This window comes from Panthera pardus, unplaced genomic scaffold (assembly GCF_024362965.1).
Source record: "Panthera pardus isolate Hobbes unplaced genomic scaffold, ASM2436296v1 HiC_scaffold_11, whole genome shotgun sequence".
NCBI lineage: Eukaryota > Metazoa > Chordata > Mammalia > Carnivora > Felidae > Panthera > Panthera pardus.
The window spans coordinates 91587153-91610910 of record NW_026526666.1 but is presented as its reverse complement, the minus strand read 5'-3'; the positions used below and the strand labels follow the sequence as shown (position 1 = coordinate 91610910).

Here is a 23758-nt window from a genome sequence, read left to right as displayed (position 1 = left end):
AGCAGGCTCCAGGCTCCGAGCTGTCAGCACAGAGCCCGATGCGGGGCTCGAATCCACAGCTACACGATCATGACCTGAGCCGAAGTTGGACGCTTAACTGAGCCACCCAGGTGCCCCAAGTCAATAATTCTTTATATTAAACTTCACCTGTTCAAAAACTTGCATAGAGCTGCACACTCACGAATGAATGCAGGTTTTAAAAGATGGTAAAAACTGAGTAAGGTCTGTGGTCTAGTTGATAGCACTGCACCAATTCACGTTCCCAGTTTTGATATTGTATCGCTGCTTTATAAGATGTCACCATGGGAGGCAACTGAAGGGACAGAGAGGACACTTTGTAGTTTTGGGGGTTTTTTTTGTAACTTCTTGTGAGTCTCCTTCTTAAAGCCATGGTTGATAAAAGATTACAGAACATCGGTTCTGCTCTATGGAGTTTAGAAACCAGTTGGCACAGTGAGATCGTCTTTCTTTTCTATGTTTCTTCTTTCTTCCCTTCCTTCCTTCCTTTCTTCCGTAAGTTAAAAGTTATCATGAATTAGCTTATAGATACGAAGCATTGTAGGAATCCTCCAGAAGGACAGGTTGCTGTAGGCTAGATGTCCAGGCTGGTTATCGAAGAGGGAGGAGCTCCAGTTGGGACTTGATGGATGAGTCGGGCTAAATAAACAAGGTGGAGGGGCGCCTGGGTGGCGCAGTCGGTTAAGCGTCCGACTTCAGCCAGGTCACGATCTCGCGGTCGTGAGTTCGAGCCCCGCGTCGGGCTCTGGGCTGATGGCTCGGAGCCTGGAGCCTGTTTCCGATTCTGTGTCTCCCTCTCTCTCTGCCCCTCCCCCGTTCATGCTCTGTCTCTCTCTGTCCCAAAAATAAATAAAAAACGTTGAAAAAAAATAAAAATAAATAAATAAATAAACAAGGTGGAACAACACAATGGAATCAGGTCCAGAGAGAGGCATATGAAAGGCGCTTGTGGGCAGATGAGTCCTGTGAAAGTTTTCACAAATAGGAAGCACCCAGCCAAGGTGCTGAGTAAGCTGTTAGGTGTTTGAACAGAAGAGTGATGTGTGAATGTGAAACTGGTAACCAGAGGGTTAATGGGACTAATAAACACAACAGCAACCTTTTACCCAGACCTTTTCCACTTGCCTTTATTATTTTTAAATGTTTATTTGCTTTGAGTGAGAGCACACTTCCAGGGGAGGGACAGAGGGAGAGAGAGAATCCCAAGCAGGCTCTGTGCTGTCACCACAGAGCCTGACATGGGGCTCGATCCCATGAACTGTGAGATCATGACCTGAGCCAAAATCAAGAGTTGGATGCTCACCCGACTGAGCCACCCAAGCGCCCCTCCTCTGGTCTTTAAATATCCCTGACTCTCTTCCTCTGGATAGCTGGATTTGAGGCTTGGGTTCTCGTCTCAGACTTAGGTGGCCTCTTGAAAAAACCCTTTCCTTGCTGCACACTCACTGTCTCAGTGACTGATTTTGCTGTGAGCCAACGGGAGCTCTCTGCCTGTGGTTCCTCAGCCCCCAGTCGGTTCTGGGAGTGTGGTGACCAGTCCAAGCGACTGCTTAGGCTGTTTGTCCTAGGGACTGTGCCCAGAGCCTAACCCCAACTGGGCACTGCCAGCCTTGGGGACCCAATTTAACTTTTGCAGCGAGGAAATGGTTTTCGGCTTCGGGTGGACACGCCGCTTGATGAGTACTTGACATGCAAGGGCACATGAGCGCATTTCCTCTTCCCATTGGGTGCCTCCAAACAGGGGGCTTTGGTGTGGATCTCTGCGCCCCTTTGTCTGAAAGTTGACTAGGAAGCTGTTTGGGTCAGACAACGAAGCCTTGGCTTTGGGGCAGGAACCAGTGCTCCCAGAGGCACTCGGTGCTTCATTTGGTTTGTTTGTTGCTGCAGCTTTTGGTATCTTTGGACAAAACCCGCCGTATTCTGATCGGAAAATGGAAAGTGAATTTGATCCCCTAATGCAGCCCTTTGGTCTGTTTTCTCCAAAATTGGGCAGTTCTTGCTTTGCAACACTGCTTTCCCACAGTATTCATTAGACTGGAGAAAAATGACCAATCAGTGGATCCATAAATTATGATATATTTGGAAACTGGGCCTTTAAGATTTTGTTTGCATCTTTTTTTTAATGTTTACTTATTTATTTTAAGGGGGTGGGGGGAGAGAGAGACAGACAGACAGACAGACAGACAGAGAGAATATCCCAAGCAGGCTCCATGCTCAGCTCAGAGCTCGACCGTGAGATCATGACCTGAGCCAAAATCAAGAGTCGGACACTCAACTGACTGAGCCACCCAGGCAGCCCAGATTTTATTTGCATCCTGCTTGTGTGTCTGTATGTGTGTCCATGTGTGTTGTAAATGTGAGATTGTTTTCTCTACCTGTGGATGGTGCTACTAACATTAATTTGACAAAGAGGTCAATGTAGTTGGCTTAAAGGCAAGTGCTTGTAAGAATTAGGCATTCCAAAACTGAGGAAAACACTTTTAAGTTCATGTGGTTTGGGAAAATATTCAATATTAAAGCTAATTCAGGGTTGTTGGTTTCATTAAAATGGACGTGTTTTCAAAGTTTCCAGTAGGAGGCGTAGGAGGCACAACTGTTGTTCTGCTTGTGTTTACTGCAAGTCAGTAGGTTCATGTTACAAAGTGTTTTGGTAATCTAAATATAATCACTGAGAACTGACATGGGTTTCTTTTTGGCTTCCATTAAGGGAAACAAGTCTGTATGCAAGGGAATTGAGACTGGTTATTTCAAGAAGGAAAACTTAGGACAAAACCTGATTTTAAGAAGTTGTAGAAGACTTGTGAGAAGGAAATCTTTGGAAAGGAATTTTGTGCACGGTCGGGACTAAGATTGTGGAGATGAGTGCATAAAGAAGTTTTTTGGGGAGTGGTCGACACCTGGGGAAGAGAAGGCTGGTTGAGAGAACAGGATCAGGCAGAGGTTGAGCAGTGACACAACCTCAACAGAAGCCTCAGCTGACTCTCTGAGGGGTTTCCAAAAGTTGGGTTCCTCTTTAGAACCAGCCTAAACTGGGGCAGAGGGCTGGACTTTCATACACTTGTACTGAATGGCCATTAGGTGAGACCGCCTGGGAAGAGGGCGTGGCCTGGACAAGGCAGGTGTCTTCAGTCAACGCCCTCCCTCATGAGCCCTGGGAGCTAAGAACCATTAGCAGCATGCCCACCAGCTGAGGGTCCTTCATTCCTGATGGGGGTTCTGGTCAGCACATCCCAGCACAAGGACTCAGCTCCATGCAGCACCCTGGATGGCCCTGTCTCAGTAAGTGTATGTCAACATGGGCAGTGACAGGGAGGGACTACATACCATTTTTCAAAAATTCGCCTTGTTGGAATGAATGAGTTTTGCTATCAGAAGTACGTCAATATACGATTAGAATTTGGTTTTCCTGTTACAAACGACAGTTTTCTGGGGCGTCTGGGTGGCTCAGTTGGTTGAGCATCCAACGTGGGCTCAGGTCATGATCTCATGGTTTGAGCCCCACGTCGGGCTTTGCACTGACAGATCAGCACCTGCTTCAGAGTCTCAGGTCTCCCTCTCTCTCTGCCCCTCCCCCACTCGAGAGTTCATGCACTCTCTCCCTCTCTCTCAAACATAAATACTGGGGTGCCTGGGTGGCTCAGGTGGTTACAGTTACACGTCTGACTCTGGATTTTAGCTCAGGTCATGATCTCACAGTTGGAGAGTTCGAGCCCCACATTGGGAGCCTGCTTGGGATTCTCTGTCCCCCCCCCCCCTGTCCTTCCCCCACTCGTGCTCACGCTCTATCAAATCAATAAACTTAAAAAAATAATAGTAAGTAAAGCCTTCTGATATTTCTTCCCAAGAACCTTTCTACCAACTTCCCAAGATTCAACTTCTAAATGAAATCTTTTTTTTTTTTTTTTTACACTAATTAGGCTTGTTTATTTGGTATGTCAAATTACATGGGAAGCACTGTCAAATAAGTGAGGATAAACCTTAGATTGTATGAGTGGATGCTATAACTTTTCCAGAAATTGTATAAAATTCCTAAGGTTTTGATATGTGCTGGGGTAATGTCATCATTTGTAACTCCAATTATTAAAGTGTTGTGTCACAGAAAAACCATGGCCATTTTTTTAGTTTTCTGTCATTTATAGTTATTGTTTTACTCTGATGCTATTACAGATGGGTTTCAGCTTAAGGAGATTCATGGGAAGGCCTTTTGACAAATACGGGTCTCTCATACCAGTAAGATGATAAAGCCAAACTGAGTAAGAACTTCTGGAACTAACAGGAAAACCACTCAAACAGAGCGAGAATTAGTAACATGGGACTGAATGAATTGAGGAAGATAATGACTCTTGATTGAAACGCTGCTGGTTCTCTAATGTTTGCTCTTCCAGGTTTAAGGAAAGTGTTTTTCTCTTAAGCTATTATGACTTGCAGAAATTTGGTAGAATAATCCCTTTGTAAACAAACACGATACATTTATCTTTTTCTCCCCACCTGATCCCTCCAGATTCGGAAACTCTCAGTGAGTATTCTTATATTTTCATGGCAATGTATGTATTTGTATACGTTCAGTAAGAATCTGTTCTTAGGACAGGACACATTTGGAAACATTGGTTATATTATCAGGGCTTTGACAGGACTATCATATTTGAGGGAGACGTGCATTGACTCAGATATGAGCAGACAGCTTTAAGGAACTAAGGCTGACGTTTTGGAGCCAATGAAGTGCCTTGGAAAAGTCAGCTTTGTACTTGCTTACAGGGTTCCCAGCAGGTCATTTTCTGGCAGGTGCAGGAACCTCAGGATATTTTAGGGACCTCAAGAAGAGAGGAACTTACCCGAATCTATAGGTATTGCAGACAGAGTCTGATGGCAAGTACTTGGCTTGGCTTCTTAGCCCTGAGAGGCTATGAAAAGTTCAGTCTGAAATTCTTTGAGAAGTTCCAGCAAAGCAGATTTAAAAAAAAAAAAAAAAAAAAAAAAAAAAGGCAAACTCTATATGGCTAGTCACTCTTGCAGTGCTCATGGAAATAATTAGGCCAACGTTGTTAAAGCTGGAGTCTTAATTTGGTTATCTTTGGTGGAAGTGGGGGTGATTTTAGGAAAAAAAATCAGACCTTTGTGGACGTTAGATGAACTGTGTTTGGATGTTTGTTGTTTGCCTCTTAAACTGGGCTGGATCGTGAATTCTGATTTCCTCCAGTGTCTGGTTATGATTCTCCAAACTAAGGTTTCCAATTTTCTCCCATTCCCATTCCCTAACACTGCCCTTTCTCCTGAAGCCCTGCAAACTGCACACTTGAGGTAGACTTCAGGCAGTTTAGGATTATTAGAGCCGTGTTGGAACCCAAGGAGGTAGCCAGTGCCCACGGCCCAGGACACCAGAAATCAGACTGTTTGATTGCCCAGGGGGAACAATCGGGCAGATCCGGCTGCCGGGCTGGCAGCCCGTACAAAGCCTCCAAAACCCTTTGCGATGGCATTAGTAGCAGACACAGACTTGCCCAAACACCACCCTCGGATTCCTCTGAAGACCGGAGGAGAGCTGCCCGTCCACGGCTCCCGAGAACCACCCAGTGGCAGCTGCCTGCCAGGGTCCTTGCACGACAGACAGTGGTCTCTGAGATCAGAAGCCTCTGAGATTGTGCCGGGAGCTCAACAGGCAAGGTGTGCCAGCTGCGGAATTTAGAAGTTTTGGCCTCTTAACTAACAAGTGTTCTGTGTTGGGCCGTCTCTGTTTGCAGCGAAGGTACAGAGTTTGAGAAAACGTTCTTCCGAGTAACGGGAGAGAAAGGTAGGTGGCCTGAGCCCAGGATGAGCAGTAAAACCCAGTTTGGTTGTGCTTTTATTAGCTCTTGATCCTGTCGGCGAAGACCTCGCCTGGCTCTGCCTCTCCCCCACTCCCCCGACTTCCCTTTACTTGAGCTTTATTAGGCACCTTGGCTCATCGCGCCTGTTTTGTTCCTCACAGGCAATTTTCACCCAGAAAAACAAGCTGCTCCCGGACCCACTGGACACCCGATGCTGGCAGGGCTTCCGGCTGGAGGAGTATGTGATAGGACAGCCCATTGGCAAGGGTTGCAGCGCAGCTGTGTACGAAGCCACCGTGCCTGTGCTGCCTCAGAGCCTGGAGGTGGCAAGGAGCATCGGGCTTCTTCCTGGCAGAGGCCCAGATACCGCTCCCCAGGAAGAGGAGCCGGCTTCCCGGGCCCCTGGCTTTCCCTTAGCCATCAAGATGATGTGGAACATCTCGGTGAGGAGGGGGCCTTTCGCCTTTGGGTTGGCCGTTTCTCAAAACGCCAGTCTTGGTGGACCCGATAGTGCCCTTTACCGGGAAGTAGACGGGCGGAGTCTCCACAGTACAGGCGCCTCAAATTGTGACAGTCGGCGAGTCGCCTGGGGATCGGGTTAAAAGGCAGATTCTGGTCAGCTGGTCTGGGGTCGGGGCTGAGATGCTGCCTTTCTCACAAGGTCCCGGGTGATGCCCGTGCTTCTGGTCTGTGCACCACACACGGGCGGCAAGGGCCTGAGCACCTGGGTTCTCATTTGTCAGTGCTGGTCCATTAGCTGGATTCAGGTGCGCAGTTTACCGCCACCCTCCCTCTTTCCCCTGACCTGCCTCACTCGAGAGGAGAGGCCACACGCCTGTCCTCCAGACTCCCCCTTTAGCCTCACCTCCAGATCACAGGCTTGCTTGTCACCTCCCTGCCCTCAACTCTGGAAGGATGCAAAGCTTTGGGAAATTGAGTTTTTTCCCTCCACAAAAACAGATTTCTGTCTAATTTCTTTCCCTTATCACTATATAGATGGGTTTAGAAAATTAAGACCTAATGTTCTTTCTCCTTCCCAGAGCATCCGTCCAAGCCTAAGAATGGGACACAGCTCATGCTGGACATTAAAGAATGCAGTTTCTTTCTTTCTTTTTTAAAGATTTTATTTGCAAGTAACCTTCACATCCAACGTGGGGCTTGAACCCAACAACCCCGAGATCCAGAGTTGCACGCTCCACTGACTGAGCCAGCCGGGCGCCCCACGAACGCAGTTTCTTGTTTTGATCTGGGGGATGAAGGTTATTAGACTATTGCCCTTCCCGGCTGGCTAATAGCTAACAAGTAGCCAAGTGCTTGGCCTGGGAAACATCCAGTGTTGGCATCAAACCTCCACTGATGGGCATGGCACCTACTGTGCTCACAAAAGCTAAAAGACTTAATTCCTGTAGGGTTCCTAACAGGTTCCACAGGGCCTGAGTGCCATTCATAATGAAACGAGGAAATAGGGTGTTTTTCCTCGTGTTTGGCTCTTTCTACTGGAGGGGTGGGGAGGGCTGTCCTGTGATTCAGCACCACTATATCCAGGGCGAGTTTGTCCAGCTCTGCCTGTCTGCTGAAGGCAGCCTGTCAGGGGGAGTCTTCGTGTGGCCAGTTTTGAGCCTGGTGGGGACTGGAGGCATTGATGGCAGTGAGAAAGAGCCCTGACCGTGACCATCTTGCCATCCCTTCCTGCCCTGGGCACCTGAGCTGCCCAGAGATTGAGGTGGGGTGTGGCAGCCCCCTGGGAGGTGGTGGGGGACAGTATCTCTTCCCTCTCAGGAGAGACTAGGCTTGGCTTGCCCCTTCAGAGAGTTTGGATTATCTTGAATGTCAAAACCAATTCTAGAGGCACCTGGCTGGCTCGGTTGTGGAGCCACAACTTGATCTTGGAGTTGCGTGTTCAAGCCCCACATTGGGTATAGAGATTACTTTAAGATTTTTTTAAAAAAATTCTAGGCAGTAGCTGTCTGGTCCAGATTACAAGGAAGACTCGGACTTGCTCTAGTCCACGTAACCCTGAATTCATGATTGTGTTGCAGGCAGGCTCTTCCAGTGAAGCCATCTTGAGCACAATGAGCCAGGAGCTAGTCCCAGCTGGTCGAGTGGCCTTGGCCGGGGAGTACGGAGCAGTCACTTACAGGTACGCACCCCTCTGCCCGCCGGACTGGCTGTGAGTTACACGAGAGCAGAATCCTCCCCTGTGTCCTCGGTGTGGCATCATGTCGATCATAAATGCTCACTGAATGATGCGGCGAATGATGGATTTGTAGTTGCTGGATAATTTCACTTGGAGAGGATTGCAGATCATCTGACCCCAACTGAAGATGCAGATCTCCCAGAGAAGGCCATCCAAAAATGCCCAATTCAGAATGTTGGAAAGTTGATCTGATTGCTCTTAAGCAATGCCCAGGTGGAATGCCGCCTCTCCGTCGCTGAACTCCATCCCCAGCAGAGGTAGCACTCATTCCACTAACAGCGGCAATGCCGAGAGATTAAAAGGTGGGGGGCTTGGTCCCCAAGAGTTGTGTGTGACAGAGGAGCCGGACAAGGTGGGAGCAGAGGCCGGGGAGGTAAGCGCTACCTACGGCCGTGTGTGCTCAGGCGCTGGGGGAGCGCGAACGGATGGGCCTCTTGAAGCGACCGTCAGTGCCGCCTTTGGAAGGATGAGGAGGCACCACCTGGGCAGGAGGGAAGGCAGAGAGGCCTTCTCCACAGAGAGAAGAAGGGGTGGACGGCAGCCCATGCTCCTCGTGCTTTGTAAGCGCCAGGTGTGCGGTGGTGAGGATCGACGCTGAGCGGGTGACAGAGACACGTGTGGTCACTTCACGATTGTGGACCGCCAGCAGGGGCTGCATTTGGCAGCTTACCGGAGGGTTAGTTTCTAGACCCAGTGCTGTCAGAAACGGGAAGGTAGACACAGGGACTTGAGAAGACACATGGAAAGCCCCTTCTATGGTTTGGAAGGCTCCCCGTGACCGGGGGTTCTTAGTATCGTCCTCCTCTCCTTAGTCCTTTGTAGGGAAAAGTGGGTGTCTGCATGTCTGCTGCTTTCTGAGGGGTACAGCTGTCTTCGGGCGGCTTTCTGGGTTTGCCTCGACCTGCTGACATGCTGTCGGGTAGCTCACGTGAGCACCAATGCCTCTGTGGCGGAGGGGCCGCCCAGACCTCCCATCTGAAGCGGTCCTCGTCTCTCACCAGTCCCTCACCCTGCTTTAATTTGTCTTCACGGCATTTATCCCCATTGGACCTTAAATCACAGATGTCTGTCTATTCTCTCTCCCGCTGTCCTAGAAGCTCTTGAGGGCAGGGCTTTTCTGTTTTGTTTGCTGTGTACCCTTGCAGCTCAGTAAATGTCCATTGGATGATTCCGTGAATATGGCATCAGTGACTCAGGAGACACTAGTGACTCGGGAGAAACGGTCTCCGTCCCTGAGAGCACTTCTGTTTCTACCTAGCCTCTGCTCATCTAGGGACCTCAGGCTCAGACCTTTGTGATCTGCTCCTCCCACTTCTCCCCCCGACGTGTACACTCTGTGCTCCGCCGTATCGAATCCATAAGGCCCTCCTCCAGATGCACCGCACTCCTCCTTGCCTGTCTTCCTACGTTGCAGTTAGCTGTACTCGGGCTGCCCTCCCCACAGCCTCCTGCCCCACTCCAGGTCTCCACACACACATACCTTACACGGACACGCTCATTCCCAGGCTCCCACGGCAACCGAGCCGAGCTTTCCCACTGTGGCACAGACCACCCTGAACTGTGATCCTCCCGATTCTGTTACTAGCTCCAGTGCCCCAAGGCTAGGAACACTTTAACCCCCTTGATTGCACGCAGGGGTGCACTCAGATGGACTGGAGAGCGAGAGCAGTAGGAGGCCGCCTGTGGACTGGCTCTACAAAGCTCGGGAACGGAGGCGGATCTTCGGATGGGGGTGGCCGTCTTGCTCCCTCAGTGTTGTCTTCGTGTTTTTGGGTTTCTCCTCCACTCTGAACTCTCTCACCCGGTGTCCTTCTTTCTTCCCCCATAGCTCCTCTGTTCCTGTGTGCCTTTGATCACATGGGTGACTTTTGGCCGGCACCTTCCACCGTCAGTTCCATTGCTGACTGCTAGATTACCGCCATGTTTTTTCATTAATGTTCCTCCAATAGAGAATCTAACCAGCCCCCTTCCCTTTTCCCACCAACCGTTTGGGTCTCCGATGTGACTGCAGGCTCCTTGCCCTTAGGTCAGGTGCCCACCCAGTCAGTAGTGCCTGAGGGGTGGGGCTGATACATAGCAGGCCGACTCACACCATCCAGAACATGGCCACTGTGCGCCAGCAGGCCTGTGGGTGTGGGGATCCCTGAGGAGGAGGTCTGGGCAGGCAAGTGATGGCTGTACTACAACCTGCATCTGTGCCGATTCATTTATTCAACCAAGGTTTATTGAGCTCATACTCCATGTTAAGGGTTAGAACTTGGCAATCATAGGGGCGTCTGGGTGGCTCAGTCAGTTGAGCATCTGACTTTGGCTCAGGTCATGATCTCGCAGTTCACGAGTTGGAGGCCTGCATCGGGCTGTGTGCTGACAGCTCAGAGTCTTGAGCCCGCTTTGGATTCTGTGTCTCCTTCTCTCTCTGAAATAAACATTAAAAAACAAAACAAAACAAAAAAACACCTTGCGATCATAGAGATTCTGGGTCCTTTGTAAGTATTAACAACCTTACAAGGTGTGTTACTACCCTATTCCCTTTGGCAGTTGAGACTGAGCGCAGAGAAGTAACCTGACCAAGGGCTTACAGTGGCCAACCTGGAACTCAAACCAGAGTCAGATTCCAGAGTTTCTTGACCACTGTATTCTGCAGCATGGGATGGATGGATGGACAGATGGATGGGCCAGCGGAGTCCTCAAATGTGATTAGTCATGTTTATGGGTTTGTTTTTTCACTCTTAACACCAGGCTCTGCACCTGACACAAAGCAGATCTGTACTAAGTGATAAAAATGGGTGATTAAATGTCAGTATTTATCGTGGTATAATTATCTTTCCGTTTGTCTCATTTGGCTGAACTAGAAAGTCCAAGGGAAGTCCCAAGCAACTGGCCCCTCACCCCAACATCATCCGGGTCTTCCGTGCCTTCACCTCTTCTGTACCACTGCTGCCAGGGGCCCTGGTCGACTACCCTGATGTGCTGCCGCCACGTCTTCACCCCGAAGGCCTGGGCCACGGGCGGACGCTCTTCCTCGTTATGAAGAAGTAAGTAGGAGGCGGCCCCTGGCCCTGTGCACCTGCAGCCCCCGGGGTGGCAGGGAGGAGGCACCTCGTCCTTCTGTAGGGCAAGGCCACGGTGAGGGCAGACTGCCCTAGAGAGCAGCGTCCCTTTAGGATGATTTTTCATGAAAATAGAACTTCGTCTTCACTTAGAACATCGTTTTCACCTAGTGTTTTTAGTACATTTGATTCTTGCTCCTTCTCTACGGCCTGCCTTACCAGTTGCGTGTGTCTTGTTTAACACAGAAAGTTCTCTTTCCTTGCTCTCTGTACCTACTGGCATTGCTGTGATGGGCATTTTAAGGAAAGAGTGCTCCATTACTTTCATCACGTGGGGCCCGAGCTCTCACTTCCTATTTCAGGGTAATGGGTGGGAACAGAAAGGATACTTGAGGGAGAAAAGATTAAGAAACTCCACAATGAGGAAGGATCATCCTCCTAATCGTAAGATGCTGGGGACCAATGATGTGTGATAGCCAGAGGCCCTGTCACCCTCTCCACCAGCTACCCCTGCACCCTGCGCCAGTACCTTCGCATGAACACCCCGAGCCCCCGCCTCACCACCGTGATGATCCTGCAGCTCCTGGAGGGGGTGGATCATCTGGTTCAACAGGGCGTCGCGCACAGAGACTTGAAATCTGACAACATTCTCGTGGAGCTGGACGCAGGTGGGTCCCTGCCCTACCTCACAGCCATCCGGGGCGCACCAGACTCATGTCTGCAAACATTTAAGGACCCTTCAGGTCCTTTTTGACTTTGTATGTTCTGTTACACGTTGTCTTAATTTCACTCCGTGCACAAGAGGGGAGCAATCTCTCCTTCAAAATGGAGGCCTTTGTTCTCTTTGTAGGGCTTGTGGAATGATTCCTTTCTGTGGCCCACTTACAGAACACAAGACTCGGTGGCAGAAGTTCTCTTAAAGTAAAAGAGAGGTAGTAGACTGTAGCTCAGTAGAAAAAAGCATTTTCAGACAGTGAGAGCTGTCCAAAGGTAAGCCCAGCTGCCCCTGGGGACCCCAAGTTCCCCACGCTGGAGGCACTGAAGTAGAGGCTAGATGGCCCCTTACCTGGGCTGTTTTAAAGGAGATTTGTACGTCTGCTAAGTTTTGAACTAGATTGAAAATAAGAGGCAATTAAATTGCTAGAGGAACTAGGTTTTTAAAGAAAGTCTGTGTGAATACTTTTACAGACAACTAAATCCTAATGGACCGGTTTCTTGGGTTTGGATTTGGGGTTTCAAGTTCAGATCAAACATTCTTGGGCTGGTAAGAGCTCTTAGAGATCATCTGAGCCCAGCACCATCTGCTGTGTAAACCATGAGCAGCTCGTTCAGTCCTGGGCTAGCTCCGATTACTTGCTTAGATTGAGCCAAGCTTTTATCCAGTTCTTTGTTTGGGGCTTTGATTTCCTGGAGGCATTTCCGTGCTCACTTAGCTGGCCCTCCCGTTGAGCTCTCTGGGGACAGGGTAGCCATCCAGGCCTGGCCAGCCTGCGCTCCTGGACCAACATGGAGTCCTTGTAAACCCCTCTCACCCATGTCTTGACGGTGGCCGTGGTGGGGATCACAGGAAGGCCTCTCGGAGGGGCCAGTCACTTACCTCTGCCTGTCCCTTCCCCAGATGGCTGCCCCTGGTTGGTGATCACAGATTTTGGTTGCTGCCTGGCTGATGAGCGCATTGGCCTGCAGCTGCCTTTCACCAGCTGGTATGTGGACCGGGGCGGAAACGGCTGCCTGATGGCTCCTGAGGTGAGTCCCGCTGAGCAGGTCTTGTGCCATCAGCAAACATACTTCTCCACCGTGCTTCCACTGAGAGGACAAGACTGACTTCCTCATTATTTACTCAACACCTCCATCTTTTCTGACCCTTAATTTGGCACAAGTCCCCTGCAACCTGAGTAGATTCTCGTGGGTCCTAGCCACAGCTCAAATTCTGGGTTCTTGGGACAGAGTTCCGGTCAGCCCAGGAGTCAGATGCTGTGCCGGAACGTGAATGCGTTCTAGGTGCCAGCAGCATGAAGCTCACTCATTGCTTTCCTAACAGGTGTCCACAGCCTGCCCGGGCCCCCGAGCAGTGATTGACTACGGCAAAGCCGATGCCTGGGCAGTGGGTGCACTCGCCTACGAAATCTTCGGGCTCTCTAATCCCTTTTACGGCCAGGGCAGGGCCCACCTTGAAAGCCGCAGTTACCAGGAGGCTCAGCTGCCCTCACTGCCCAAGTCGGTGCCTCTAGAAGCAAGACAGTTGGTGAGGTCACTGCTCCAGCGAGAGGCCAGCAAGGTGAGGCTGTCCCCAGGTCTTGCAGGAGTCGTGTGAAAGTTCATGTTCCAGAGTAAAGACCAGGTTTGGGCAAGACTAGAGTCACCGATAGCTCCTCTGTCCTAACCAAGTTTGTACAGGAGAACAAACTTTAGTATAAATAGGAGTAGGGGAGGTGGCCACCAGATTACGGTTCCAGCAACGCAACTTGTCTTGGCTTCAGTGGCTTCAGTTACTTAGAGGGAAGAAGATGCATTTTTAAGAAATGTTTAACAGAGTTGTAGCTTCTAGGAACAGCCGACATCTAATGAAACAGAGGTGAGGCCTCGCCCAAGAGCAGATCTGGACCGGCCCAGGCCCAGGCCAGGCGGCATGCCTAGGGAAGAGCACAAAGGCAGACACGGTTCAAACCCCTGTCCTCCCGCCTCCCTGCCACCGCACAGCATGTGCTCAGTGCCACCGGTTACTAAGTGAGGAGAGGTCATCCACAGGCGGCTCGTGGCCCTTCCTTGGCGGGGAGGCTATTTCCACGACACACGTGGCCTGCGGCACCTTTGTGCACCTGGAGAAGCCTGCAGCACAGGGGGCGAGCAGCCAGCGTGTGTCAGGAGAGCGAAGGGTGTTGTAGGAAGGAGAGACGTGGGGTGGACAAGAATTTGGGGCCGGAGAAAGGAGGACCCTGAAATGAGGATTCATTAACGGATCGGGTTTGGGGCCACGTGCTTTGCCAGCCACATGTTCTAAGCTTCCGCTTCCCTGCCTGTTGCAGAGACCGTCTGCCCGAGTGGCTGCTAATGTGCTTCATTTAAGCCTCTGGGGGGAACACACCCTGGCCCTGAAGAATCTGAAACTAGACAAGATGGTCGGCTGGCTCCTCCAACAGTCCGCTGCCACTTTACTGGCCAACAGCCTCACGGGGAAGAGCTGCGTGGAGACAAAGATGAAGATGTTATTTCTGGCCAACCTGGAGTATGAAACGCTGTGCCAGGCAGCCCTGCTCCTCTGCTCCTGGAGGGCAGCCCCGTAAGGGCCCTGCTGTAGCTGAATTACTAAAAGAACTCAGCAGCATCGTGTGGTGATGGTCTGTGAATGGGCAGAGCTCCCAGGAGTGAGGGCGGGAGCAGGAGAGCAGATGGCGTAGGGAGGGCTGGTCAGCCCCGGAGAAGGCCTCCGGTTTGGCAAATGGAAGGAACAGCTAGCTCACGTCCAAGTTCAGTCCGTAGCTACTAACTCACCCTAGCCGTGCCATCTTAGGTGCTCACGTAACCTGTGTGGTCTGACGTTCTCACGGGCAGTCGAGGAGCTGGCAAACGGACTGTCGGGGCTACGCCACTGTTGTCGTAGCGCAGAAGCAGTCTTAAATATGTAAATACACCGAAATTTGAATTTCACAGGTAACTAATACTTTAATTTTTTCCAACTATTTGAAAACCCAAAAAACAGGCAGCAGGCCAGACTGGCCCACACGTCAGAGTTTGCCAACCCCTGGTCTAGATGAATTCAAAAGGCCTAATTCTAAAAAGACACCCTGATTAATCACAAGGCCCCTTGTGTGTAAATGCTAATAGAAGGTGAGAAGACCGGAGCACACGGCCAGAGGCATGCATTCTCTGCGGCAAATGAGAAGGAGTGAGGTGTTACCTGCTGACAAAAAGCCCTCACGGGCCTCTGCGAAGCCGGTGGCTGAGCTGGTCTGTTAGGTCTGGAGGTGAGGCTGAGTGAGGCCCAGACGTGTGCCTCCCCCCCACCTTCCAGAGGGCCCAGCAAGGCCGTGCCTGTTGGTGGCAGAGCATGACTCCAGGAAGGGACTGCGGCTTGTCTGAGAGTGGCAGCCATGAATCAGCCTGCGTGCTTCCTGAGCTAAGGCAGACATCTGCCCAGGTCGGTATATTCGGGTGTCAGAATGAAAACATCCAGTGAGGCCTGAGAAGTAGGAAGCCTCTGCACTTCAGTCATGCATTCTGGAAAGCTCTGGGGTGTCTCTGCGGAAGCATTTCCACTGAGCTCCTCCAGCTACTAAATCGAGTCTAGTGGAGCTAGAAGTAATGAAGAAATGGAAGTTAACCGTGTAGTGTTTTATTGCTAATCAGCCTTTTGACCAGCATTTCTTATAGAAATCGTGAAGAATTAAACGCACATTTTCAACTGCAGAAGACGTTATTTGCTTTGAATTGAGTACGTGGCTTTAAGAGTGATCTTTATACACCGTAATAGAGAACAATGAGGAAGGGATTTCACGTGATTTTACACCTGCTTTTTAGGACTACAGCTACTGACTAAAGCAAGGTGAACGTATATTTTAGGTTCCTTTCAAAGAAGCAATTCTGTAATTCTATTAAGTCAAGCGCTGTTACCCCAATTTCCCCACCGGCCTCAGTGCGTTATTAACCTTCTCTTCTCCCCCGAGAAGTGAGGAAGTGTCGTGATTTCACACTTAAGGAAAATACGGTTGGCGACACTTAGAGGCCACTTACTATTTTGTGTCTTGTTGCTGAACAGCATCCCCACCACAGCAAAGCACACGGGAGCCACATCAAATTGGAGGGCAAGGCTTCTTTTTATCTTAGAAATGAGAGTGACCACACATGGAAAATACCACTTAGCGTTAGGTGGAAAAAACATAAAAATCACCCCCCAACCCCCACCCCCACGGTACTCAGTGCCGTGTCTCCCACTGAGGTGAGACTCTGCCACTGTCCCACAGCTTAAAAAAACAAACAAGTGAAACACACACAACACCATAAAAAGACAACCCAACCCTACGTAACCCCCATCTGCATGTTTTGAGGAGTCCCAGGGCTCGGCCGCCTCAGTCGGACTTCTCCTTCTCCTTCATGTGCAAGAAGACCGTGCTGAAGATAAAGAGCCCCAGCATCATGGAGAAGGCGCTGGCGTAGTACGGGTAGGCCGAGGGGATGAAGCGCTCGTACTGCGTGTGTTGGAGCGGCCGCACCGACACCTGCAACACGACAGAGGGGACAGGCCCCGGCCACTCAGCAGCCCAGGCGAGGCCCACTCCGGCCGAAAAGGGGACCGTGACTTTGGCTCACCTGAGTGGAAGAGTGCAAGTGCGTGTAGCCTAGCCGGTTGTAATCCACTTTAAACTGGAACACTCCATACACATCGGGCAACTTGAACTGGACGCTGTATTTGCCACCTGTGGGGGGAGCCGAGACCACCAGGAGGGGTGTCTCCGTCAGCCTCACGAGAGCGAGCACCGCGGGACCGTCGTCCTGCCGCTGTCCCCCGTGAGAGCACTACTTGCCTTTCTTCTTCAAGAAGGTCCTCACGAAAGGATCGATGCGGACAAACTCTAGCTGGATGTCATCACCATCAAAGGGGACCCATCTGCCATTTGAGAGCTGCTCAATCACGATGCTGTACTCCTGAGACGACAGGCCGGTCGGCCGGGGGAGTCACCACCCTCGGAGCAGCACCGAGTCCCTCGTGGACCCGGCAGGAACCCCCGGGCGAGCCCCCGCTCCCCAGCCCGCTAATGCCCCTCTCCACACCTCGGCCCTGGACCACCACCGTCTGCACCCAGACTGCCCCACTCGCGGACGGGCCGGGCACCGTCAGGGAGCCCTGCCGCCACCTTCGCTGCAGTCTCCACCCCTCTCCCCCCAACCAGCAGAACGCACCAGCAAAGCCCTCCCGCTTCTACACCTCCACGACAAACCCACACCTCTTCACACCTCTTTAGACACTGGCTTGTGCACCGGGCCCTCTGCACCTACGCTTTCTTAGGAGTAGAGATTAATTTATTCATCCTTATTTAGGCCACTAAATATTCAATAAACGCTTCTGAGCTAAAGCAACCTGGCCCAAACCACAGGGGTCCCTCCTGCTCCAAGACGCTCTTACCACTAGGTCGGTGACAGTGTAGGCGTTGGGTGGGGCGGTCTCACCCACCCGATGGTGGGACACGGGCCCCACACGGAGGACACCCTCCTCCTTGAACACCCAGCGGGAGAGGGCCACAGCTAGCTCGTAGTTGCCCGTCTGGGAATACCTGCAGAAGGGGCAAACAGGAGGCTAGGGGCCCGAAACCGACTTGTTTACAGCGATGCCTGACAGTCACGATCCATGGAGACAAACTGCCTGAAACTAGCTTCTGCCTGGAGACCATATGTATCTAGGTATCCTGCTTCAAGGGAACAGGGAAAAGAGGTCAGGTGGTGTTGCTGTGGGGTCACCTTCACAACAAACACACTCGCTGAAACATCTCCGGGTAAGCCGCTGCCACCTTGAAAAGTCTAGGGTACCAACACAGCAACGAAGTCTTCAACCCAAAGACACCTGGCCTCCGACGCTTCCAGCTGGAAGGCTCCTCCTTCCCCAGCACCAGACCACACGCCCCCGAGCCCGCCAGCACCCACCTCTGGGAGCCGGGCGCAGCCTTCTGCACCGCCGAGTTGAAGAAGGCATCGCTGAAGAAGTCCAGGGAGCCGCTGAAGACGACCCGGGCGTTGTTCCTGGCCTGGAGCCCAGCAATGAGCAGGGTGTTCTTCCCCACCGCGTGGGGGTACTGGGAACAACAGAGGGCTGTCATCCAGGAGAGCCCGGGGAAAGGACAGGCAGCTGGGCCTCTGGGGCAAGAGGACAGCAGGCCGGACGTCAACCTGAGGGCGGCACCGGAGGCCCCGACGCCTCTGCCCCTTCCTGCTCCCAGCAACCTCTCCTTCACCAGCCTCCGCCCCGTGTGCTCTCCTGCTTACTCCTGCCCGTCTTCACATAAAGGGCCTTGCCGCTGGGCCCGGGACCCGGAGGCCTCAAGGCTGCAACAGCCCCTCACCTGGGTGATAGGTTTATCCGGGAAGAAGGAGTAAGACGTGGAGGAGCCCGTCAGGATGTCCAACACCAAAGGATTGTCAGGATCGGCCACCATCCTACAGAAGCAAAGGAGAACACCCCACAGGGACCCTGAGAACTGAGCTCAAGGACCTGGGTCCCGAAGGGTCACTTCTTCACAGGGACGAGTCCTGCTTTCTCAGCAGTCGCGCGCCTGCTACGCCACTAGCTCTCCTCTCGCTGCAACAACGAAGTCTGACTCTGAGTGTCCTAAATTAATCTCTCCCCTCTCCTCCAGGGATAGGAATGCCCCTAAACCATCAAGGGTGGGTTAGTTTCCCATCCTCCCCAGGTTTCTAGCGCCCTGGGCCTGCTCACTCACCCAACACCTCGAAAGAGGATGGGGTTCAGAGATGATCTCCCAACAATGGTTGGGGCCTTCAGCAGGTTCTCGGGGTCGGCCACAATGAGCGTGTGCTGCGGCAACAGAGGGAGATGGGGGTCAGGAAAAGGCGCCTCCACGCCAGGGACTCCCTTCCTACTCCCTCTCGGTTTCCAGGCTGAGCCCTGGTGGAAGGGCCCCAAACCTGGAAGGTAACGGGCCTGATTACCTGGCCAAGGTCTGAGATGTCGTAGTTGTGATGGTCAATGACGGCTGTTTTCTCCTCGTCGAACTCGATCCCACACTCACTGCCCAGCTCTCGAAGAGGGTCACCTGCAAAGACCCAAGAAATGCCTGGTTTAACCCTTACAGGTGGGCCCTGGGCCAAGCAGTGTCGCTTCCCTGGCCTCCTGGTGACTCACCCTCTCCCAGTCGCCCTTAGGCCCTGCCACTTCCCCAGGCCGTGCTCAGCCCCAACTGGACAGCTGGACAACAGCACGGTTTTCTGCCTGCAGGGGTCAGAACCTGAATCAGTAACACGGAGAACCACCTGGTCCTCTGCCCACAAATACACAAAACCCCCCATTGAGGCAAAGTCATAACCTCAGGCAGACTTGACCTGAATGAGCCTGGCTTCACGGGACTTCTCTCCTCCTCCTCATCACCCCAGTCTGTCAACACTGGGAAAAACAAAATGAGACTGGCCGGGTGCTGACACCAACCAAAGCTGCGGGATACGCGTGCAGGCTCCAGAATACTGCTCTCTCCCTACTTCCAAGTATGTTTGAAAATTTCCAAAATAGGGAACAACAACAAAAAAACAATCTGTCAAATTACTCTGGGTTCTGCCCAAGTAGCCAGCCCCATCTTTTCTTTCTGTAAGGGAAGGCCCACCAACACAAACAAAAACAAAGGGAAAAAACCAAACTGGGAAAAAACAGGGTTCCCAGCCCATAAAAGGCCCCACATCTCCCTGGTCCTGGTGACAGGAAAGCACAGGAGGAAGTGAATGGCTCTGTAGTTCCCTCGCTCCCTGACCAGGCCCACCCAGTGAACACCAATCTGGCAACTTCCATTTGTAAAGCTTGCCAAGCTTCCTGGAGAAACGCTGGAAAGCACCAGACCTTCGCAGGTCAGACTTACCAATGTCTGAGCTGGCAGCTACCAGGACACTGCCTCCACCGTCAATAAAGGTACTGATGGTCTCCACGTTGATGTTGCCTCCGAAATCTGAAAGAAGCACCAGACTCGGTGACCCAGACGGCCCCTCTGACATTTGAGCGGGGGAGAGTGGCCCACAGACTAGCCACAGTCCATCCCAGAACAGCCCTCTAGAGGCCCAGAACGAGAAAGACATTTACCACAGATGCCCGTCTTCCCAAAGTGAAGATCCAACAGTAACAACTTGAATTCATAAACTTTTAACTTACAGAAGCATGGACGATATAGTCAAACACCTACCAATTACAGATGTCAAGTTACTTACATACATTTGGAGTCACGTTCAAAATATATGTTTAGGGGCGCCTGAGTGGCTCAGTCGGTTAAGCGTCCGACTTCAGCTCAGGTCACGATCTCGCGGTCCGCGAGTTCGAGCCCCGCATCGGGCTCTGGGCTGATGGCCCAGAGCCTGGAGCCTGCTTCCGATTCTGTGTCTCCCTCTCTCTCTGCCCCTCCCCCGTTCATGCTGTGTCTCTCTCTGTCTCAAAAATAAATAAACGTTAAAAAAAAAAAAATTTTTTAAAAAACAAAATATATGTTTAGAAGTGCTGCGTTTTCTCAGCTACATTTCATGATACAACTTCATTCAAACTCCTCACCTGCACCTTTCACATGAGTATCTCTGTCTTCACCAGAGTCACTTTGGGCTAACACAGTTTTCCAGAGCCCATCAATTTCACTTCCGTCTCAACTGAGACAGAGTGCCCCTGGGTCTGAGGACGACGCGGTCACAAGTACTCATTTGCCAACACGCACGGTTTTTTCCTGTTAACCCTACAGATTTAGATCCATGAGAGACAGAACCAGTTTGTAGACTGCTTTTATTAAAGCGATCACCAAAAAGGCTCAACTTCCAACGTTTGTACTTATGAGATGATCTTTGTTTTGTCAATCAGTCCGGTCAGGTGACTATCACAAGCATCCAGAACTGGACCAAGAGTCTTCCCCAAAGTACACCCTGAGGTTCAACATAAAGTAATGGAGGGAATGCTCAGGAATTCATGTAGTACATGCAGAGAAGGCAAAAAAGGGACAAAGATGGGAGGGGGAAGCTATTATATAAAGGTCGGTCAGGGAAGACCTGGGCAAGTAGCATTTGAGGTGTGAGAGTGACCCAGGCAGCACAGGGGGCGTTAAGGAGGACAGGTACGAGGTCCCCAAGGCAGGTGAGCCTGTCCCAGCAAGAAGCCCAGTGTGGCTGAGCCGGAGTAGGGAGGGGGGAGCAAAAGCACACGTGGCCGTGCTGAAGCAGGAGGGGCAGCTCACAGGGCTTTACAGGCCCCGTGAGGTTGGCCATAAAGAGGAGCCGCTGGAGGTTTTGAGCACGACCCCAACATGCCCCGATTTACAGTTTTAAAGAACAATTCTGGCAGCTGGGTGGAGAATCGGGTACAGGGGACCAGGGTGGAAGCACAGCAGTGGATTAGAAGGCCACCGTGATAATCGGGGCAGTGAGGAACAGAGGGAAGGGGGGGGGGAGGGGAGGGAGGGGCGAGGGAGGTGGGAGACGGGGTGGGCTTACACTCCTGAAGGCACAGTCAGCAGGGCCTGTGACAGGCCGGATATGGGGAGAGAGAGAGAGGGGTGCTAAGGACAACCCCAAGATCTCTGGCCCAAGCAACTGGAAGGACGAAAGTGCCATGTGCGGAGACTGGATACGGAAGTCTGTCCATTACACATCCATTACCAGTCGGAAATGAGTCCGTAATAGGACTTTGTGAAGATGCAACTGTGAGAATGGCCCTCTTTTCTGAGAGGTAATTTTGAGAGAAAGACAAAAAAGCAACTTCCCTTACCTTCAGGCACAGACAGAACATCTTGTATCTGGGGACTTTACCTACATCCAGAAGGCCATCTATCCACCCACCCACAGAGAGGCCTACAGAGAGGCCAGGCAGAGTCTTAGACAATTTCAAAAGCAGCTCCTGGTAGAATACAGTAGACAGTGGTTCCCAACCAGGGGCAATTTTGCCCTGAAGGGCCATGTCTGGAGATGCTGCTAAGCATCTTACAGTGCACAAGACAGCCCCCTACAAAGAATTATCCAGTCCGAAATGTCAAGAAGTGCCACTGTTGAGAAATCCTTCTAAAGAGGAAAAGAACCCAGACTGTAAGAGATACCTGGGCTTGAATCTAGGCAATTCTGCCTTCCTGAGCTCATGTGCCCATCTATAAAATAGAACCCTGTTTTTTCAGGATCATTCTTCCGTGACCATCACTGCATGTGACTTGAGAGCCTCCTAATCCCCGAGCTGGCGAGGAACCCAGGGATACACGGAGAAGGACGCCAGCGTTCTCACACCCAAGAGGGCTAACAGAGATTACAGTATCACAGAAGGGCCCTCAGAGCCAGGGCCAAACTCTTACACCGAACCCCCCTGCCTCCACCAGCACACGTAAGCCTGTGGGGCTTACCCTGATAGGGGCAGAAAGGGTAGGACAGTGATGTGGGGCAGGGCTTTAAACAACACTAAATCTCAGAGAGACTTCTTGCCTTTCCAACGATTTTCTAAGCTTGCTCCATCAAAGAGAATATCTTAGTTTGATACTGATCTTAACACTTCTTTAACATTTGCTAATTGCCTTTATAGTTCCTTCCACTGAAAGGTAAGGATCCTGGTTTTCCGTTTTTAGTAGTGATATTGAGTTCACTACTAGCTTCCTTTTTAAACGATGTTACAGTTTGTTGTTTTTTTCTTTTTTTAAGGGGTCAATGTAAAGAAAGCGTTAGGTAATTATTAACAGGTGATATGGAATACAGTAAAAATCAGGAAGGAGGTACGGAAATGACTAAGATTTGAGAAACACTGTTTAGGCTCTCTGACCTTCCCAAAGCGAGAGCCTAGCTCAGCCTCCCCCCGACCTGTCTGACCCACAGCTTCCTTCCGTCTCCTGACATCCCCATCCATCTGAGCACAACTTGTAGGCTGTCACAGGAATACCGAAGTAGCACTTGGATAAGCCGGTGAAGATATGCATTCTGTTCCACAACCAGCCCTCCACTAGGCCGTGCACATACCCAGCCAGCCTCAAATTGGGGGTTGGGCTAGATTATGGCTCATGTTCTTTTTCAACTCTGAAACTGAATCCTTCTGAATTCATAGAATCAACCATCAGGAGGCTTCTGTAGGCAAACTATATTAATAGCATGCCACTTCCCCTATCCACACAGGCCAACCCAGGCTGGGGGGGGTTCTCCATCTTTCTATCAGGCCCTTTATAGGGAAACCCCTTCCCAGAGTAGCAGGGCCTGCTGTTCCATGGTCTGTGCAACACTTGACCCCACAACCCTCAGCTGTGTCTTTAAGAAAGGATGTTCCCTCCCGGGCCCAGGTTAGAAGTGAACATTTTCCTCCTCCCTGGCAAGCAGCACTGCCAGGGCTGGTGACCCATGCCATGACCCAGAAAATGCACAAGACCCAGAAGAAAGCGATCGATCGTGGGCCTTGAAGCCCAGTTCTGGGAGCGACGCGCAGCACTTACCTTCCACCGAAGGGGAGAAGATGATGAGATTGTCATAGAGGAACTCCCCGTACTTAATGAGGGACAGGCTGGGGTCATCTGCGGTCTTGAACGTGAGTTCAAAAGCCCTGTCTGGACGAGAAGAAAACAGGGCGCTGAGGCAGACGGCACGCCAGGGGAAACCACCACTGCAAGGGTCACGACCGCCCCCGCAAGCGAGAGGCCAGAGCTCGCAGCTCCCTCGTGGAAAACCAGTAGGAGGGAGGGTGGTCGCTGCCCTCGGGCTCGGGAGCCTTTCCAACCCGACTGTCCCCCACCGCCCCCTCGGGTCCCGGTCTCACCCTTCAGGCTTCGGAAGAAAAGCGAGTGCGTCTCCCGCAGGTTGAGGTTGTCCAGCAGCACTAAGGTGCGGGGACCGCTAGCGCAGACCGGGCCAAGCAAGGGCAGCAGCAGCCACAGGAGAGACCAAGCGCGGGCCGCGGCGCCGGGCTCCATTTTGCGCTTCCTGCCGAGAACCCAGGCACCCGGACACCGGAAGTGCCCCGTCTACGCTGCCCAATCGCAGTTCGTGGACTT

At 51.7% G+C, this 23758-nt stretch overlaps 2 protein-coding genes across 4 annotated transcripts in view; one reads left to right on the top strand and one right to left on the bottom strand.

Annotated features, from left to right (window-relative positions):
* The window catches only part of PINK1 (PTEN induced kinase 1), a 27174-nt gene extending 5111 nt beyond the window's left edge, over positions 1 to 22063 (top strand). Inside the window, exons 2-8 of one of the 2 annotated variants that reach the window (XM_019461621.2) lie at positions 5984 to 6265; positions 7862 to 7962; positions 10872 to 11054; positions 11574 to 11737; positions 12688 to 12815; positions 13111 to 13347; positions 21917 to 22063. In XM_019461621.2, coding sequence (XP_019317166.2) covers positions 5984 to 6265; positions 7862 to 7962; positions 10872 to 11054; positions 11574 to 11737; positions 12688 to 12815; positions 13111 to 13347; positions 21917 to 21964 — 1143 coding nt within the window. In that variant the 3' untranslated portion in view covers positions 21965 to 22063. Of the gene's footprint in view, positions 1 to 5983; positions 6266 to 7861; positions 7963 to 10871; positions 11055 to 11573; positions 11738 to 12687; positions 12816 to 13110; positions 13348 to 14095; positions 15480 to 21916 lie in introns of those variants that run through there. The other variant, XM_019461620.2, reaches the window with a different exon arrangement.
* DDOST (dolichyl-diphosphooligosaccharide--protein glycosyltransferase non-catalytic subunit) lies at positions 10222 to 23758 on the bottom strand. 2 transcript variants are annotated; one of them, XR_008420857.1, is made up of 13 exons: positions 23524 to 23749; positions 23204 to 23314; positions 19643 to 19729; positions 18729 to 18832; positions 18500 to 18594; positions 18122 to 18215; positions 17706 to 17854; positions 17191 to 17338; positions 16592 to 16712; positions 16377 to 16483; positions 15801 to 16285; positions 12667 to 13702; positions 10222 to 10435 (listed from the first exon to the last, which is right to left on the bottom strand). XR_008420857.1 is itself a non-coding variant. In XM_019461622.2 (11 exons), exons 1-11 carry the CDS (start codon positions 23675 to 23677, stop codon positions 16136 to 16138), a joined length of 1320 nt encoding a protein of 439 aa, XP_019317167.2. In that variant the 5' UTR covers positions 23678 to 23758; the 3' UTR covers positions 15865 to 16135. The 2 variants fall into 2 exon arrangements, 1 of the variants encoding a protein (XP_019317167.2); XM_019461622.2 differs by lacking the exons at positions 10222 to 10435; positions 12667 to 13702 and having other exon boundaries at positions 15865 to 16285; positions 23524 to 23758.